At 51.6% G+C, this 16,243-nt stretch overlaps 6 protein-coding genes across 6 annotated transcripts; 3 read left to right on the top strand and 3 right to left on the bottom strand.

Annotated features, from left to right (window-relative positions):
• Positions 1-182: 182 nt before the first annotated feature.
• On the top strand, positions 183-1,350 carry COCVIDRAFT_100553 (hypothetical protein; the record flags this gene model as incomplete). Its single annotated transcript, XM_014700653.1, has 2 exons — positions 183-219; positions 272-1,350. 2 exons carry the CDS (start codon positions 183-185, stop codon positions 1,348-1,350), a joined length of 1,116 nt encoding a protein of 371 aa, XP_014556139.1.
• A 510-nt stretch (positions 1,351-1,860) lies between these two features.
• Positions 1,861-2,435, bottom strand: COCVIDRAFT_100601 (hypothetical protein; the record flags this gene model as incomplete). The annotated part of the gene is made up of 2 exons (XM_014700652.1): positions 1,861-2,002; positions 2,314-2,435. 2 exons carry the CDS (start codon positions 2,433-2,435, stop codon positions 1,861-1,863), a joined length of 264 nt encoding a protein of 87 aa, XP_014556138.1.
• Positions 2,436-2,761: 326 nt separating this feature from the next.
• COCVIDRAFT_100619 (hypothetical protein) lies at positions 2,762-3,253 on the bottom strand (the record flags this gene model as incomplete). The annotated part of the gene is made up of 1 exon (XM_014700651.1): positions 2,762-3,253. One exon carries the CDS (start codon positions 3,251-3,253, stop codon positions 2,762-2,764), a length of 492 nt encoding a protein of 163 aa, XP_014556137.1.
• Positions 3,254-5,427: 2,174 nt separating this feature from the next.
• COCVIDRAFT_100508 (hypothetical protein) lies at positions 5,428-6,033 on the top strand (the record flags this gene model as incomplete). Its single annotated transcript, XM_014700650.1, has 1 exon — positions 5,428-6,033. One exon carries the CDS (start codon positions 5,428-5,430, stop codon positions 6,031-6,033), a length of 606 nt encoding a protein of 201 aa, XP_014556136.1.
• Positions 6,034-7,962: 1,929 nt separating this feature from the next.
• On the top strand, positions 7,963-8,283 carry COCVIDRAFT_100593 (hypothetical protein; the record flags this gene model as incomplete). The annotated part of the gene is made up of 1 exon (XM_014700649.1): positions 7,963-8,283. The coding sequence occupies one exon, from the start codon at positions 7,963-7,965 to the stop codon at positions 8,281-8,283; it is 321 nt and encodes a 106-aa protein (XP_014556135.1).
• Positions 8,284-11,954: 3,671 nt separating this feature from the next.
• COCVIDRAFT_100438 (hypothetical protein) lies at positions 11,955-16,086 on the bottom strand (the record flags this gene model as incomplete). Its single annotated transcript, XM_014700648.1, has 2 exons — positions 11,955-15,845; positions 15,934-16,086. The coding sequence occupies 2 exons, from the start codon at positions 16,084-16,086 to the stop codon at positions 11,955-11,957; spliced, it is 4,044 nt and encodes a 1,347-aa protein (XP_014556134.1).
• Between the last annotated feature and the right edge of the window lie 157 nt (positions 16,087-16,243).

The following is a 16,243-nucleotide window of genomic DNA, read 5'->3' as shown; positions in this document are numbered from 1 at the left end:
CCCACTCATTATTTTGCGTAACCCCACGTTTGAATGATGAATGCGCGGTTCCGCAACTGACTGAGCCTCATACTGTGAAGACTCATAAACCGTTCTCACTTTGAATAAAGTTCGTATATCTTTGTTGCGTTGTACAATTGCAAGATCAATTGACCACAGAAACAGACATAGACACATATACAATGCCTCTTCCTCGTCAAGTCTTCATCGCCGTTATCGGTCAGCTACCTCACTTTCTATACTCAAACATGTATCACTAACATCATTTCAGGTGCTGGTGGAGTAGGCAAAACCTTCCTCTCCCAATTATCCGCCCTCTCCAAGCGCCTCTCCCAGTCGCCCTCATCGCCATACTATCTTTCTCTAATCTGGCTCAGCACCTCTAAGAAGGCTGTATACCACGCAGACTACAGGTCTGTCTCCAACTGGGAGTCTGAACTTCAAAACTCCTCGAGCCCGCCTCTCCCTCTCCCACAGCTGTGCGAATACCTACAAAAGGCACCGGGAAAGGTGGTCCTGGTAGACAACACTAGTAGCCAAGATGTCGCGGATAGCTATCCCGCCTTCTTGAAGAAGGGCATCAGCATCGTCACACCGAACAAGAAGGCATTTTCAGGAAGCTACGACCTGTGGACGCAGATCTTCAACTCTGCCAGCAACGGCAATGGCGCTGGGGGCTATGTCTTCCACGAGTCGTCGGTCGGCGCTGGGCTGCCCGTCATTTCAACACTCAAGGACCTGGTGGAGACGGGCGACGAGGTTACAAAGATTGAAGGTGTCTTCAGCGGAACAATGAGCTTCCTGTTCAACTCGTTCCAGCCGCTGGGCGGCGGTGGCGGCAAGTTCTCCGCCGAAGTCACGTCTGCAAAGGAAAAGGGCTACACAGAACCCGATGCGCGCGATGATCTGAATGGACTGGATGTTGCTCGCAAACTCACCATTCTCGCCCGTCTGGCTGGCCTCAAGGTGGAATCGCCGAATTCATTCCCTGTTCAGTCACTCATCCCCAAGGAACTCGAGTCGTGCTCTTCCGGCGATGAGTTCCTGGAGAAGCTGCCACAGTTTGACGATCAGATGGAGCAGCTCAAGGCAGATGCGGAAAAGGAAGGCAAGGTCATTCGCTTTGTCGGAAGCGTCGATGTGCCGGGTAACAATGTCAAGGTTGGTCTTGAGAAGTTTGACAAGAGTCACCCGATTGCGGCATTAAAGGGCAGTGACAATATCATCGCTTTCTACACCAAGCGATATGGCGACAACCCACTGATCATCCAAGGTGCTGGCGCTGGTGGAGAAGTCACAGCCATGGGTGTCACGGCCGATCTAGTAAAAGTCTTGAGATTGCTTCACTAGTTTGTAAATAGCAGTGATGATCAAAAAAAATGACGAAATGAAAATGGGGTTGAAGTATACCAAGTGAGGGAATTTTCTTTTCAAAAGTGAGTTTTCTGGGCACGCATTTGGATGAGCGAATTATCGGGCACACCAAGCATAGACAGGTCAGATGGTATGTGGTACGCCATCCTAGTATAGTATCTCGTCGACAAAAAAATCCCTCTGGCTTACTGTCTGTTCTTTGTTTGTAATGGAGAAACATTTTCATGCACGGTTGAGATTTATGATGACTTGCATGGTATCACAACAATCAGACAAAGGCTGACAGAGTCCTGAAATAGCCTTTTTGCTGGCACATTCTCCGATGAAGATTTGTGTCACCTCCATCGGTGATGCCCAGGCTGTGGCTTACATGTCTCCGTCAGTGTTACCAAGACTTTGATAAAAGTAAACGTGCCGTTCCGTCTTGGTGCTTAACCCTTGGAACGAAGGATCAGAAATGTGCAGTAATAGGCCTTAGCGAGGCTGCTATCGGAATGCTACACCAGTTATCCGAGGCATTGTTTTCCGAGACGTCATTATCCGAGGTGTTGTTATCTGCAAGTTGTACCTCGCTTGACGTGATTCAGCGCACAAATCGAATGCGGGGTGGTACACCGGGGCTGTGCATCTCCACCATGGTAAATAGCAGATAACAGAACGTGGAGTAAGCAATGGCTCGGTGTTGGTGTACCGCGGCCCGAGCTTGAGATACTTGGGGAGCCGTATGAAAAAAAGACGCAAATGCAAACTTGCTTTGGGTTGGGGTTGGCGATGATCCTGCTGCTAACGAAGTAGAGTATTGCTCTGCTGTGGAGCGTGATATGGGCAACCCGTATTTCGCCGAGGAGTAGGTGAAAACGACGGTGTAGGACTGTTGTTGACTAGAGGGCCCAGAGTGGAGAAATTCCTTTTTGCTACCAACAATAGGGCATATGCAACCTTTTGGTTTTTGGGGTATTGGCCATTAGTATTGCTACCTCGCGTCCAAACGAGGCAAGTGAGGATTGCTGGATTCCTGAGTTGTGTGCAGGCCGGACCCTGCCGCGTATATGGAATTGCATTTTTGGAAGCGTAAGTGCTTACTGGTTAGTCGACCCTAGGGTCAGATCATGACCCGTCTCTTACATAAGTTTGAATACATGAGAGAGAGTGTGTGTAGGATCTGCCAAGCTTTTCTTGTGCGGATGGTGTCATTCTTAATCATGCTTGATGTGCATGGAGAGTTGGCGGAGAGTTGGCAAGTTTACAGGGGGGGGGTTTGTCGGAGAGCGTGGCATGTTGATCTCACCATGTCACCATCAGAGAAGTCGGGGATCATGTTTGATGAGGACCCGAGGCAGAAGTCAGGCCACACTACTACCACCATGGTGTGGCAGAGGTACAAACTCTACTGTAGGTGGGCTTGCTGGCTCAGGAATGGAGACGCATCACAGGGAAGGCTGGCACAAGAGGCCCCGATAGCGTGGTACGAAACGTCAAGCTTGGAGGGTGTTGTTACCACAGTGTCGGGAGCGATTGCTGCCTTGGAGGGCGTTGGAAGGGGTGGACAGGTGTCGCCCAGGCGAGGCCATAGGTCGACAAATGCCTCGCTGCGGGTGAGAAGGCACACAGCCAAGAGGATTTTCAGACGGCAATCGAGGGGTGGCAGGTCGAGGTATGCGCTGGCGTTGGTGTTTGACGGGCAGAGCGGGGTTGGAGTGCTAGGGCTGGGATGGAATGGATGGAGAGGCTGCCAAGGCGGGACTAGGAGGGTAGAACGGGCGCCAAGAGACGTGAGCAGCGCGTGAGAGGTGCGGAGCGAATCGCAAGCAGTTACAGAGGCCAACCGGCGTATAAAGGCGTTGAGGCTGTGCAGTTGGGCCGACAAAGACCCTCGCATCACGGGGGACCTGACACAATGGCAATCTGAGGGGGGGATTCCACGGGCCTCTGGTCTTGGGCGGCATTGCAAACAACAGGAGATTACTCCAGGGCGGTTTCGACGGCGAGTGCTTGTGCGTTCTGGAAGAAAAGGGGCGTGCATTTCCCACAGGGCTGAAGACTGAAATGGAGGGGCGGTCTGTGCAACGGCCATGTTGCTGGATTGGGCGGGCTGGCTGATTGCTCCCACTATCGCCAGCCCTGCTGGTATGCGCCCATGTGCGCCCATGTGCGCCCTCGCCATGTCTTGCCGGAGAGATGCATATGCTGGCGCCAGGTGTGGTTGAGCGACAGCACTCTGCCTACGATACGCCCACGCCATGGCAATATGGAAGTGCGGCCTGGCCTGGCGCATTTTTGGTACCACGCAGCGGTCAGCATGTGCGGAGCCTGCCCGTCGAGGCGTATAGCAGTGTGGCGCTGGCGCTGGTGCTGGCGCTGGCGTCTGGTCCTTTTTACGCCAAACGCCAAACGCTGGCTGCGGTCGCTGGCCGGCAGAGATGATTCAGCGGGCGAGGGAAGCAGCGGGATGTGGAGTAGATGTGCGGCCACGAGGCATGACTTCATCCAGCGCTGCATGGGCAGGGCATGTGGTGGATCAGCAAACTCAGTGACGAGCGAGGAGGGGGTTTCCGCTCGCTACCGGCGCCGAAAGCTGCAGCGCTGCTGGCTAGTTATTGATTGAGTAAGAAAAAAACGACCATGATCGTATACATACTACAGGCTGGCGGACATGCGCAAGGGTCTAAGTACATGTTTACGCACATGCGAATATACGCCAGCGATGACGCACATAGAAACACAGCCAACACAATCAATCAGTCAATCAATCAATCAATCAATCAATGGCAGACTGAGCCAACGTCTCCGACTCGGGCTGATCACAGCGCCAGAGCCAGAACCGTTTTGGTCCGTCCCTTGGGCAGGCAAGCAAGTAAACGAACACACAGGCAAGCCAGCAGCCCCTGGTCATTCGTCACACACACGAGTCTGAGCCGGCACCGTGTCAGGGCGGGTGTGGACAGCGAGAAAAAAAAAAGCACCCGACTCAGCTGAGACCAGGGGCAGCAGTGCCAATCGCGTGGCCGCCCTCAGTGTGCTGCCTCGACGGCCAGCTTGGAGAGGGCTGCTCGTCTCGTTACCTGGGAGCGGTGAGCAAAGTGTATCCGTGATGGACATGTTCGTCCACCATTATCCAGCATTCTGGCACAGATCGACTTGGGCCAACACGTTGGTGCTCCCTTAGCGCACAAGCCGCGTGCTGCGTCCCGGCGCCGCGACCGACATGGGGCGTGAAAGGACATGTCACCCTAGCCTGCGTTTAGCACCACGAGCGTTGCCGGGCTTGGGCATGGACACACACACCCTTCGCCCTTGGATACACAACAACAACCCCTGTCCAAACTTTGGCCCGCTCCGCCGCCCAGCGGAGTGGGCAATGGGTGTGTGTTAAATAAGGACACGCTGCCTGTGTGTCGTCGTCGTCGTCCCAGCAGTCACACACCCAACACGCATGCCCATCCGCTACTAAAGCCTGACCTCACCATTCACACCCTCCGTCTTGACCCAACACCGCTATCGTCTAGTAAGACGAATCCTCCCAAGCCGCCGACGCCAACCCCTCTTGTCATTTCCTCAACTCCGAGCCCTGGGTTGTGTTAAGCACCGTCCTCTTTGGCCCTGTTCGTCCTAAATTCCGCCGTTCAACCTGCCCCGCCCAATTTGCCTTTTCAAGCGAGCAAGGGGTGATCGTCCATTTCGGCCTATCAGCTACTAGTCCTTGGCACACGGCATTACTACACTGTCCACCACTCTCCCCCTCCACCTTACACACACTTATAACACCGGACCCGCCGCCTGCTCCTCTCGGCACCATAGACAGACTCATTAACACGCCTGTCCGCCCTCACCCACGCCCCATTGTCACTGCCAGCTCAGCACTGGCCACTAGCCTCTAGCCTCTACCCCGGATTGCCACCGTCCTTGTCGCGTGACAGCGCTCCGCACGTCACCTTTCACTCCGCCACCACGACTTCCACAACCACATTGCCGTCTCTCAAAACGTCTCGCCACAACCCGGCTCGCAAAAGAATCTATCTCGACATCACCTAAACTACAGCAGCAACCGCAATAATGTGTGTCGCCGAACTCTGCGTTACAGTGCTTCCATGCAAGCACCGCTGGTACCATCTCGTCCGCCCATGCACTCCTTCTAGCAACCTCTCCACATGCGGCAAGAAGCTAGGAATCTCAGGATGGGAGGTCAAGTGCAACCACTGCCCCTACTGCCACGGCCACGTTTCCGAGTTTGAGTACAAGCTCATTGGTGATGGCCCAGCTCCTCCCGTTGGATCCCTATCCGGACTTGCGCGTGCACACTCTACCTCACTCAACGCAGCCCGTCGCGACATCCGCCTCGACAACATCACCCGCACCGACAGTGCCACCAGTGTAGGCAGCAAGAGCAGTCTCGTCACAGCCGCATCAGAGAAGAACCGTGCCATGAACTCGCGCCTGGATGCCTACTTCTTCCCCTCGCCCGACTCCCCATACCCTGCCGTCCGCGAAGACGACAACGAGAGCAACCCTGGTGGAAGCCCCAGCGACACTTCAGTCAGCGACTACTCCAGCGTCCGCCACGCCTCCATCTCCATGCCAGCTGGCGCAGAGACGCACAAGGCCAACATGCTCTCACGTGTGCGCCAACGAACCAAGCGCATCTCTGGCATCTTCCGGTGATTGGGCCACTTGATGCTAGCCACTTGTTCGTTTCCTTTACTCTCATCTCCTCTCCTCTTCCTACCCCGTGGTAGCCTGGATAGCGCCGCTCAGAGCCAAGGCGCGCAGGTCTAGACCGTGGCGAAGAAGCGGTTCTCCGCCGGATCCACACAGCCACACAGGCACCAGCCCTCGGCCCGGATAAACATGACGATGGCACAATCACATGTGCATTGGCCACAGCTCCCGGGTCAAGTAGCATTACCACCGCTACGACCACTACTCCACTCTTTATTTGCAGCGTCTGCTTTTTTACCTTTTGGATTGTCTAGCGCCTTCTGATTTCATGTTTATACTTTGGATACCCACTGTTCTGATGCGCGTGTTACGCATCAGCATGTCTCGGCCACGGGGACATGGGCGTTTTTCATTTCGGCCCCCGGCGTTTATACGGAAAAAGACGGGGATCGGGTTTTATGGATTTTGGATGGGCGCATCTTACAGTCATGGCACGGGCAAGGGATGATGTGCTCCGCTCCTGGTTGTGGCATGGCTTTTACGAGGTCCATTCTTGGCGTTGGGCTGCGATGCAGGCAAAATCACACTGTCGAGGGCAAACGGGTGTGCGTTCCCTGACAGGAACGAGCACAGGCGCCGTCGCCGCACAGGGTTCGCTTATTCTTCTTGTTTGGCCTCGTTGCTCCCAGCTACGCCGTTTCACGAATCGCATGGAATCCGTTTGTGCACATTTTGTTCTAGAAGCTAGCTTTTTTTTAGTTGGAAATAACCCGTTGTTTTTAACCACTACTCGCATCTTGTTACGTGTGTGACGACTCTACTCTAGGCCTGGCTCTACCCACTGTCCACACCGTACATTGAGAGTGCAGCGACGATAACTGTCTGACCGCTACAAGCGGAGCCAAGAGGACAAAGTTATCGCCTAGGGGAAGAGACTTGTACACCGCAAAGCAAGCATCGAGGGCTTGGCTTCCGCCCGCCGGATCCACGGCGATTGACCCAGATAGCCGCTACTCCATGCCCAGCGTCGCCAGTAGTGTAGGAGTAATAAGCAAAGTTAATGCGGGCAAAGACAAAATCATGCCACTGGCCGCGCTCTAGATGGCTGCTTTTGTGCCACCCTGCCGAGCCACACCACCTGTGCCACATCTCCACCCTCCCTCAGCACTGTTTCGGCGTCACTCTAGACCCCCTCACAATGCACGGACGCGTCATCGGCCTTTTTTTTTCCAAGTCTTCCTCTGCCCACTCGCCGCGCTATCGATATCCACCCGCAGTCATACTTACACTACAGGACATGGCTGCAGGCTACTCTAGCTGTACATATTTCGACGGAGCTCCAGGATACGTAGCTGCAGCCATGCTTGTCGCCTGCTCACTGCCAAGGCCCGGTACTTGGTGAAAATGCTCGCACTGGCACTCGAGAGTGGATAATGGCCAGGGGAAAGGGCGAGGGGTGTGTTACACATACACACACATACTCATATGTACATACAGCCATGTATGCATGTAAGTACATCTGTGCAAAGTTACGTACATGCATGCGGATATCAACCGACGCCGCTGCTGCCTTTCCTCCGCCGTCGTCGCCGCGCCCGCGATCGCCGCCGTCACCGCGCATGGCTTGCAAAATATTTTCGATCCCCAAGGCAAACACTTCACATCACCCCGGGATGGAGGTCTGCCAAGGAAATCCTTTACGCCAGCAGCGGTTATCCTTTCACATCCTCCCTACGTGTTACCTTCTCTTGCTCTATGCTGCCGCGATTAGCATTTCTCTCCCTCCACCCCCAAACTCTATTCCCCTAACACCTATCGTATGACAACCCGCTGCCGCGACCACCTTCCCTAGGAGTAGATGTTGACAACTCTCCTACCCCAACTTGGATATCCGCAATAGTAGGATAAGGTTTCGGCGAGAACGGCCAAAATATGGCAACTCACGCGCATCATCAAGATCATCGTTCGATTAGTCATGTTGAGTGTCCTTCAAGTTTTCTTGACCTGCCTGTTTGGAACCTTTGTTTCCTCGACTATGAATTCGGATGCTCGCGCGCACACACACACACACACACAAACAAGGGTAAGCTATCGTGCAGGCTTGGACAAAATCAAGCTATACCAAGCACCGTCAATGAACCAGATTATCGTTTCTGCTTTCTTTTTACCCCTCTTTCCTGCGTCTTTTTCGTCTTGATTTTCCTTTTCGTACCTCAAGTCTGTGTGATGGTCCTGAAAGTTTGGTTCTGGTGATGCTTCGTCAACGCCGATCGCAGCCTTTGACGAACCTTGAAAGAAGAAAAACACCACGAAACAGCGGGTTGTACGAGAGGGAAGCGGTTCGTGCACCGAAAAAAACAAAAGTCAAAGTGACATTAAGCTTGCCCAGCCCGCGATCAGCATGCTTGTTACGTTCTTGCCGTCGTCAAGGGTTGCTGGGAATAAACAAAGTTTCCCAAAGTCGACGCACGGTAAAGTTTGATTTATCGGAGGGTATGTGCACCAGAAAGAAATGTTTCACGCACGTCCACGCACGTCAGTGACGATCCCCGGAATAAATAAAAAAGGTCCAAAGGATAAGCATAGCTAAGAGATTGCAAGTGCGAGGCTTGTTTTCGGCCGACCCGCTATATTTGCGTCGCACGACATCCCCCCTCCAGTGTTGCGGTTTCTGTTACATTGCAGAACAGCATCGAACCGGCGGCCAACCGTATTCGTGACATTGGGTTTGTGTTACGTTGTACCACTCATAGTACCTTGTAATGCAACAGAAACACAAACAAATCCCCCCTTCAGCCACAGCTAGGTGTCGAAACAACCTATCCAACCAACCCACGTCTGTACGACTCAGCTGCAGTCACAACCCTTACCCCTACCTACTACTTACTCTATGTGACAACGAGACAATCTCAATTCACACATCCCCACGTAATCCCACCCCTCTTCTCAATCTCCATGACCCATCACACCCAGACCAAACCCACTCCACAAATGCAAAAGTCACCAGTACCAGTACCATCCCTTCTCTCCCTCCTTTCCTCCCCCCCCCTTCTTCAACAAAACCAAAAAATCCGCAGATCGCAAAATTCAAGCTTTTTTTTAAGCCCCATTTCCTCTCTTCTCTGGGTAAACCTTTCCCTTTTCCCTTTCCTCCCCAACACATGCACACTATACACAAAAAAAAAACAGGAAAAGAGTTTGCAAAAGAAGATCATCCTCGCTAAACTTTAATCTTGGGGGTGTGATATCACATCTCCACCCTCCTCCTACGTACTATGCGATGTTGCTGTGGGGGGTGGGGTGTGACAAGTGCGTAGCTGAACTTCGATTCAAGCTTTTTTTTTGGCGCATACGGATGATCCCGTAGTAATACACTATAGGAAACAGAAGGGGAAGAGACTGGGGTGGAGTGGGAGGTGTAGGGTAAAGGTGTAAGGTAGATCCCTTTGAACCCCCTTTGTAGAGAGTGAGGCGAGGGGGGGGGGGGGGCGCCGAGGTTACGTACCTTGTTTTGAGGGTTTCCGTTTGTCCGGGGGGTGGTTTGGGTTTTGCTTTTTGGGGGGAGGAGGATAGTATATCTGAGGTTGGGATGTGGATGGAGGGTATAGTACATGGTACCCCCCTGATATTCTAGAGAAGAGTAAGGTGAAGGGGCCGAGGTTAGTCTTTTTTTCCCAAGGTATCTCTTTTGGCTAGGGTTGTGTGGTTGCTTTTGTGGGGAGAGGTGAGGGAGATGGGTGGAAGGATGGGTGGGGGAGGTAGAAGCGGGGAGGGGGGTTGTAGATAAAGTACCATGTCTAAGGTTTTGTGGTGGTATATCCGTTATGTACGAGAGTTTCTATGTTGAGCTAGGGTTAATACGCTGGGAGTGATGGAAGGGTTAGGAAAAAGAGTATTCGCAAAGGAAAACTTTACACTTTCGTGAGTTGACTTGATATTTATCTACCTTATATAGAACCTTTCATCCCCTTATCCATAAAGTGCTGGTCTTTTGAAGCGCAGTCAGAGCATTTCGTTGACAACTCTATATGGATGGGGGGTGTTCCATGTTTTCGTTATCGTACATGTTAGTCCTGCCTTCATTCGTAGCTATCGGGCTGCATTTTGCCTGCCTGTTCCCACAAGATTATTGTACGTGTTCTTGTCGTCGATGTATGTCCACAATCCTCATGCGTGGACTTCCAAGCATATTGAGTAAAATAAAACATATTGCCCAATATATCCATTGATTGGATTGGATTGGGATGGGGGCCGGGATGGGGGGCCGTTGGCTCATTGTTATCTATTATGCAAAGTAGGAAATCGCCAATTACAAAGCACCAACAAACATACCTTCTGAGATTAGTAGGAGAAAAGATAAGGGAGAAATGCAAAAGGAAAAAAATCTCGTTACAATCGTTTGTTTGCAAGGTCGCACTACCCATAACAACGATATGTATTTAACTAAGAGTGCTGTAGTTGACTTTTTTATTGATCTCATTCAGCTTTTCGACCATAGGGAGGGGGGAGGGGACCTGTTGAAATAGTCGTTAGAAAACCGGTAATAGAGATGAGGCTCTTGAGGGTGGATAAAGAGCAACAATGCCCTATTAGAGCGCAACACATGTTTTTTTTACTGTTACCTACAACATAATCCGGTCAAGCAAAATTGGAGTAAAGGCACACTAATGAAAGCCTTAATCTGTAATTCCATGCGACCTCGAATGGTTGGTCATGAGCCTTCCTTGGTAGCTACAATAGAATGGTGAAGTTTTCCATTCTCCGCTATAATAATAAGAAGAAAGTAACCCAACGTTTTCTGTCTAAAAATAAATAGCGTTTATACGCCCAGTTTTTTTTTTAAAAAAAAACTACTTTTAGCAGTAACAGGGAATGGGTGGGACTTTTTTTCTTATCGGGGGGAAAGTATAAAATAAGAAGATGTACTTCATTTAAGATCTACTAGTAAAGTCTTAGGTGGAGAGAGAGAGAGGATAGAAGGTAGGTTAAGATTAAGTTGTAATAAAAAAAAAGGGGGGGGGAGGAGACAGAAGAAGAAGAAGAAGAAGAAGAAGAAGAAGAAGAAGAAGAAGAAGAAGAAGAAGAAGAAGAAGAAGAAGAAGAAGAAGAGGAGAGTAAGTTTTTATAGTGGATATGTATATAAGATGATGAGACATACATTAGTAAAACAAAACCAAAATACACATCGTAAAAAACACAGCAAAACTCATCGAATGGAAACTCCACACTTGGTGATTTCTAGAATAAATAAACTACACATAAGAGAATAAACAAGCCGGCGCATACATCCCGCTTCATGATGCTTGAAATCCACCCCCCCTCCATATTGTAAGCATACCCATACACTTAGTAAAAACAGAAAGAAGAAGAAAAAAAAAGAGAAAGAAATTCACCCCCATGATATCCATCTTCGACCATCGAACTTTAACTGACTACTCTTCATAATTCCCCTTTCACCTTGCGAATCCACATACGCCATATTAACAAAGTAAAAAAAAAAAAAGAGAAAGAGAAAACCCCCCTCTTCATGCCTAAACCGAAACTTCACACATATAAATACATATATTCCCACCCCCACCCCTTCCAGCAATCCCGGCTACTTCTTCGACGTCTTCCCCTGATACTCAATATCATACTGAAAAAAGCTATCCCAGATACTACTTTTCCGTGCATGCGCCTCTCTCCGCGGAGTGCTGGTACTTGGACTCGCCGTGCGCGTGTCAGTCGGGCTAGCGGCTCGATTTGCGACGGGGGAGTTATTCATGGAGCGAAGGCTGGATAGTAGGGTCGGCATGGAGGATTTGCGGGGAGATTGGTATTGTGAGACGGATACCTGTTTGCAGAAAAAGTTTTGTCAGTTGGTTTGGACAACCAGAGGGGGAAGGTTTTGAGAGGGGCAGCTTAGATTTACAGGAAGTATAAACCTAAGGTCCCCAGAGTAGGTCGCGCACATTGGTTCCGTTTCCGTCGTAGGCGGTCTTGTCTGGTTCTGCGCCGTTTGTCTCTGTTTCTCGTAGGTGGCTCGGTCCGTGGGTGCCGGCTGGGCTTCCTCCTCGTGTTGCGGTGGCTGAGTTGGGGGTGGAATTGGCGCGCTCGCCTGGTGAGAGGGCTTCTGCCGAGTTGTTTCTGCCTGCTAGAGGTGCACTCTTCTTACTAGTGCCACTGCTGCGACGGCTGTCGAGTGATTTTCCGAGTTGTGTAGCCGGGTCCATCAAGGACTTCTTCTTTGACTTTTGCATCTCGCCTTGCCCGGTTTCAAGACTGCTCTTGACAGTCACGGCGCCTTTGATGCCTGGGGTGCCGGGTGCCATGGCTTTCTCTTCTGTGGCTTCCAGCAAGTACCAGCGCAGTCCATCGGAAAGCTCAAAGGGGTTGTCATCTTCAAACGACACTGCATTGCTTGAAGCAACAGAGCGATCGTCTAACGATGCCCGAGGTGGACCATCCAGGGTTTTGGAGAGGTCAACAACACGCTCTTCTACTTTCGATATGCGTGCTACAAGCCACTCCTTTCCTCCCAATCGATGTGTGTCTTGTTCGCGAAGGAAATAGTGCGGCGCTCCGACATTGAAGGCAGCCCAAGGACGATGCGCGTTGTTACGGGTTGGCAGGAAAAGGGCGAGATCGCCTTCCTTGAACGAGCGATACGCAATCTTATCGTGCGAGTCAGCCTGGAATCGATGTGCTTTGTCGCGGTATGCTCGGGCTTCCTTTTGCCACTTGCGTGCCGTGTGCTCCATATCGCGCATGCGTTTGGCTACAGCATCGCTGAATGTCTCAATGTTGAAGAGATCCAGCTTGGAAATCAGCTCTTGGTAGCGCTGGTCTTCCTCTTCTGGGCTCATTGCTTCTGTCCATTGGAGAAAGTGTAGATCGCCTATATCTTCTAGGAAGCGCTTCAGGGGAGTAGGTGAGGGTGCGGTTGTGCTTCGGCTGATTCCTGCACTGGTATCGGCCATGACAGTGCTATTGCCAAGCTTGGACGCTCTCTGCAATACCATTTCACCATTCTCGTGGGTAATGACGAAACCTAGTGCTTCTAAAAGACGGATTAGGCGTTCGTGTTGTGTGTACAGACGCTGACTGAGATCCTTTGCGCGGGTCATGCGTTGATGGGTACGCGACGAATCGACCTCTTCCAGCTTGCGCAACCTCTTCTCAGCGCGCATGAGCTCGACATCAAGGCTATTGGCGTGGGAGTTCTTCTCGGCCAACTCTGTCTGGAGACGGCCAACCTTGGCTTCCTCCTCCTCCACTCGCTTCCGCAGAGCTTCAGAGCCGGTTTCGCCCTCTGCGAATTTCGAACGAAGATCATGTAGATGGCTCTTCTCCTCTTCGAGTTGTGCGGTAATCGAGGCTGCCTTTGCCTTTTCTGCGTCTAGATCTTCTCGCACCAAAGCAATTGCCTTTTCATGCTCAGCCACCTTGGTGTTGAAGTTGTTCTCTTGTTCCTCAATCCTGGCATGAGCGTTCTCGTTGTCCGACTTTGCCACTGCCACGGCCTGCTGGAGCTCCTTCTGGTAGTTCAGTGACCGGACAGCCACATCCTCGAGCTGCGCAATAAGTGCCGAGTGATCATCAGGTACACTTGTGCCGGGCGAGAGATGGTTGAACACTGTAGCTAATGAGTCGCGTTCTTGTGCCCTGGTAGCTTTGAGCTTGATGATTTCAGCCTGCAGTGCTTCAGTCTCCTTATCTGTGCGAGTCTTTTGCTCGGCCGCTTCCTTGCGCGTCTGCTCTAGCTCAGCAGCGAGTTCTTGTACTCTGGTATCGATACCGATTCGCTCATTGTCGCGACTACCGAGAATGCGATCCAACTCGTCTTCAGCCTCCTCAATCCTAGCCTTGTAGACTCGGATTTCATCTTCTAGTGACTTTCGCTCCTCGGCAAACTCCTTCTGTTGTGCTCGCATGTTCTCCATGATGTTATTTGTAGTAGACATTGCCTCTTCGAATCGGCGTTGTTGATCGGCATCCTCGTCCCTCCGTGATTGGGCTTCATTTTCGAGCTTCGCACGAGCTTCCTTTTCAGCTGCGAGTTCCTGTTCAAGGCGCAAAATGCGACGCTTATCCTCTTGTCCTGTGTTTGTCGAAAGCCGCCGGGAGGAGATGGAGGAACGTCTGGAGTTTTCTTCCATAGGTCTTGGCGAGGCCACACGCGCCGTTGGTGTTGAAGGTTCCGCCGCATCAGGGATACTGAATGATGGAGGTGCACCACCTATAGAGAGCCTGCTGACAGTATTTTGGCGATGTACAAGATCTTCTAGTCGGCGAACACGGCTCTTGTAGCCCCTCAGCTCCTCCTCCAACTTTGCATTGCCTTCTTTCAACACGCGCAACTCATCATCACCTCTCATCATAAGATGTGAACCTCTGCCAAAAGCCGGCTCATGCACACTGCCCATTTTGAAATTCTTTGCACGCTTGATTTGTTGTTTTGTAGGACGATCCAGATCTTTGATAGCTTGAGCGAATGCCTCGGCTTCAGATTGTTGGCCATCGAGTCTTTGCAGGTCTTTGAGGTAGTCCCGGAGCTCTTCGCGGGTGACTGTAGGCCAAACCGTCTTCTCAGGCTGTACGTTCATTTCAAAACCTAGTGTGCCTCCTTGCACAGCTTCCAGGTTAACCACATCAGCAATGGGTTTCAGCCACCTCTTACGCCGCCGTTCTTCTTCTTCCTGGAAGGTTGCCATTTCTTCAGCAAGTGATGATGTATCCCTTTCCATTCTCTCCATCCATTCTCGCCTCCGGACAGCTTCAACGAGTAGCGTGCCGTATACGTATGGTAGGCGACCGACCAGAGAGATGAGCTCAAAGGCTGCAACGCCCTCCTGCGGTATGCTGATTTGCTCGAGATCTGCGCCCATACTCGCTATAAAGGATTCAATGTTGGCGATGCCCTGCATGCTTTCGACCGAGTTTCTGATGGCTGCATTCTTTTGCTCCACAGCCCGTCGCACGAGATCGCTCATTTCTACACTGTATTCCTGTATGGCTGGTAGGAAGTTTCGGGTATGCAACAAAGCCATCTTGGAGACTTGCGCAACTGATTTGGAGCTTGCCTCGAGCCCCATTACATGCTCAAGGTCTGATTCGACCTTTTTTGCTACTGCATCGATTTCGTTGTACAGGCGGACGGGCTCTTCGGTATCGTCGACCACGGATCGGCTCTGGCTCTGACCAACCGCTTTCAACAAATCGTTGTAGTCTGCTGCAATCCTCTCTAGCTGCATGTTCATCTTGTCCATGCGCTTCCCAAAGGCCTCGCGTACGCGCTGGCTAGTCGCCGTGGCCGTCTTGACCGCCTCGACATCGAGGAAGTCCTGGAGCGTCTCACGAACAATCACATTGCTGGGTACATTCTTTGCAGATCGCATCTCCTTGGCCAAAAATCGCTTGAAGTTGAGGATAGCGGAAACTGTTCCTAGCTGTGCAAAATCCCTGTCCAGCCTCCGGACGTTGTCTCCCGCTTCCTTCTCTACCCCGTCATACCACTCCTTTGCTGCTTTATACTTTTGCTCCAACCCCTTGATATGCGCATCATGGTTTCCAACTGCGACTTGTGTAGCCCTTTCGATGGTCGCTTGCTCGGCAAAGTGCTTGGAGGCTATGCGTGACATGGAATGTGACTTCTCGAGAAGCGCAAACGCCCAGTTGCGGCGGGCTTGGAAGAGTGCTTGCCATGCTCCAAGGTCCGTATTGCTGGCGAGATGATTCGGCGCATCGTCGGGAGTGAAGGGATCGGGTAGAGGCGTTGAGGATATGGCAGCCTGCGGGTTGTTGGAGATTTCGCGACTAAATACAAATATCTCCTTCTACAAACAGTTGTGTTAGCATGCAGTGGGTGGGATGTTGTGTGCAAAAAGGATGACTTGCCTCTGTCAATAGCGCTTGTAACTTGACATGCTTGCCTTGGGTTGTGAGCAAGACCTGCTGCTCGGGCGGAATCTCTGTAGTCCTTGAGATCCAATACTTGAGCGCATCGACCGAAGTAAAGGCAACCGGATCAGCGTCAAGACGCTGGCCCGTATGAGCTACAGCAATTTGTAGCGACATGCAGCTCTGCCCTTTTTGCGTGTTGGAGTCTTGTCAGGGCAGCAGCAGGGGCGAGATGGAGAGTAGAGTGTTGAAGCGTGAGCACATGGGACCAAATACCGCCAAGCATGGTTCACGCAGGGATCTGCGCATGGGCCCCGCGACACTGCATCATGGT

The sequence above is a fragment of the Bipolaris victoriae genome (assembly GCF_000527765.1).
Source record: "Bipolaris victoriae FI3 unplaced genomic scaffold scaffold_47, whole genome shotgun sequence".
Classification (NCBI taxonomy): Eukaryota; Fungi; Ascomycota; class Dothideomycetes; order Pleosporales; family Pleosporaceae; genus Bipolaris; species Bipolaris victoriae.
Note: the sequence above shows the minus strand (reverse complement) of the source record. Positions and strands in the feature narration are given on the sequence as shown.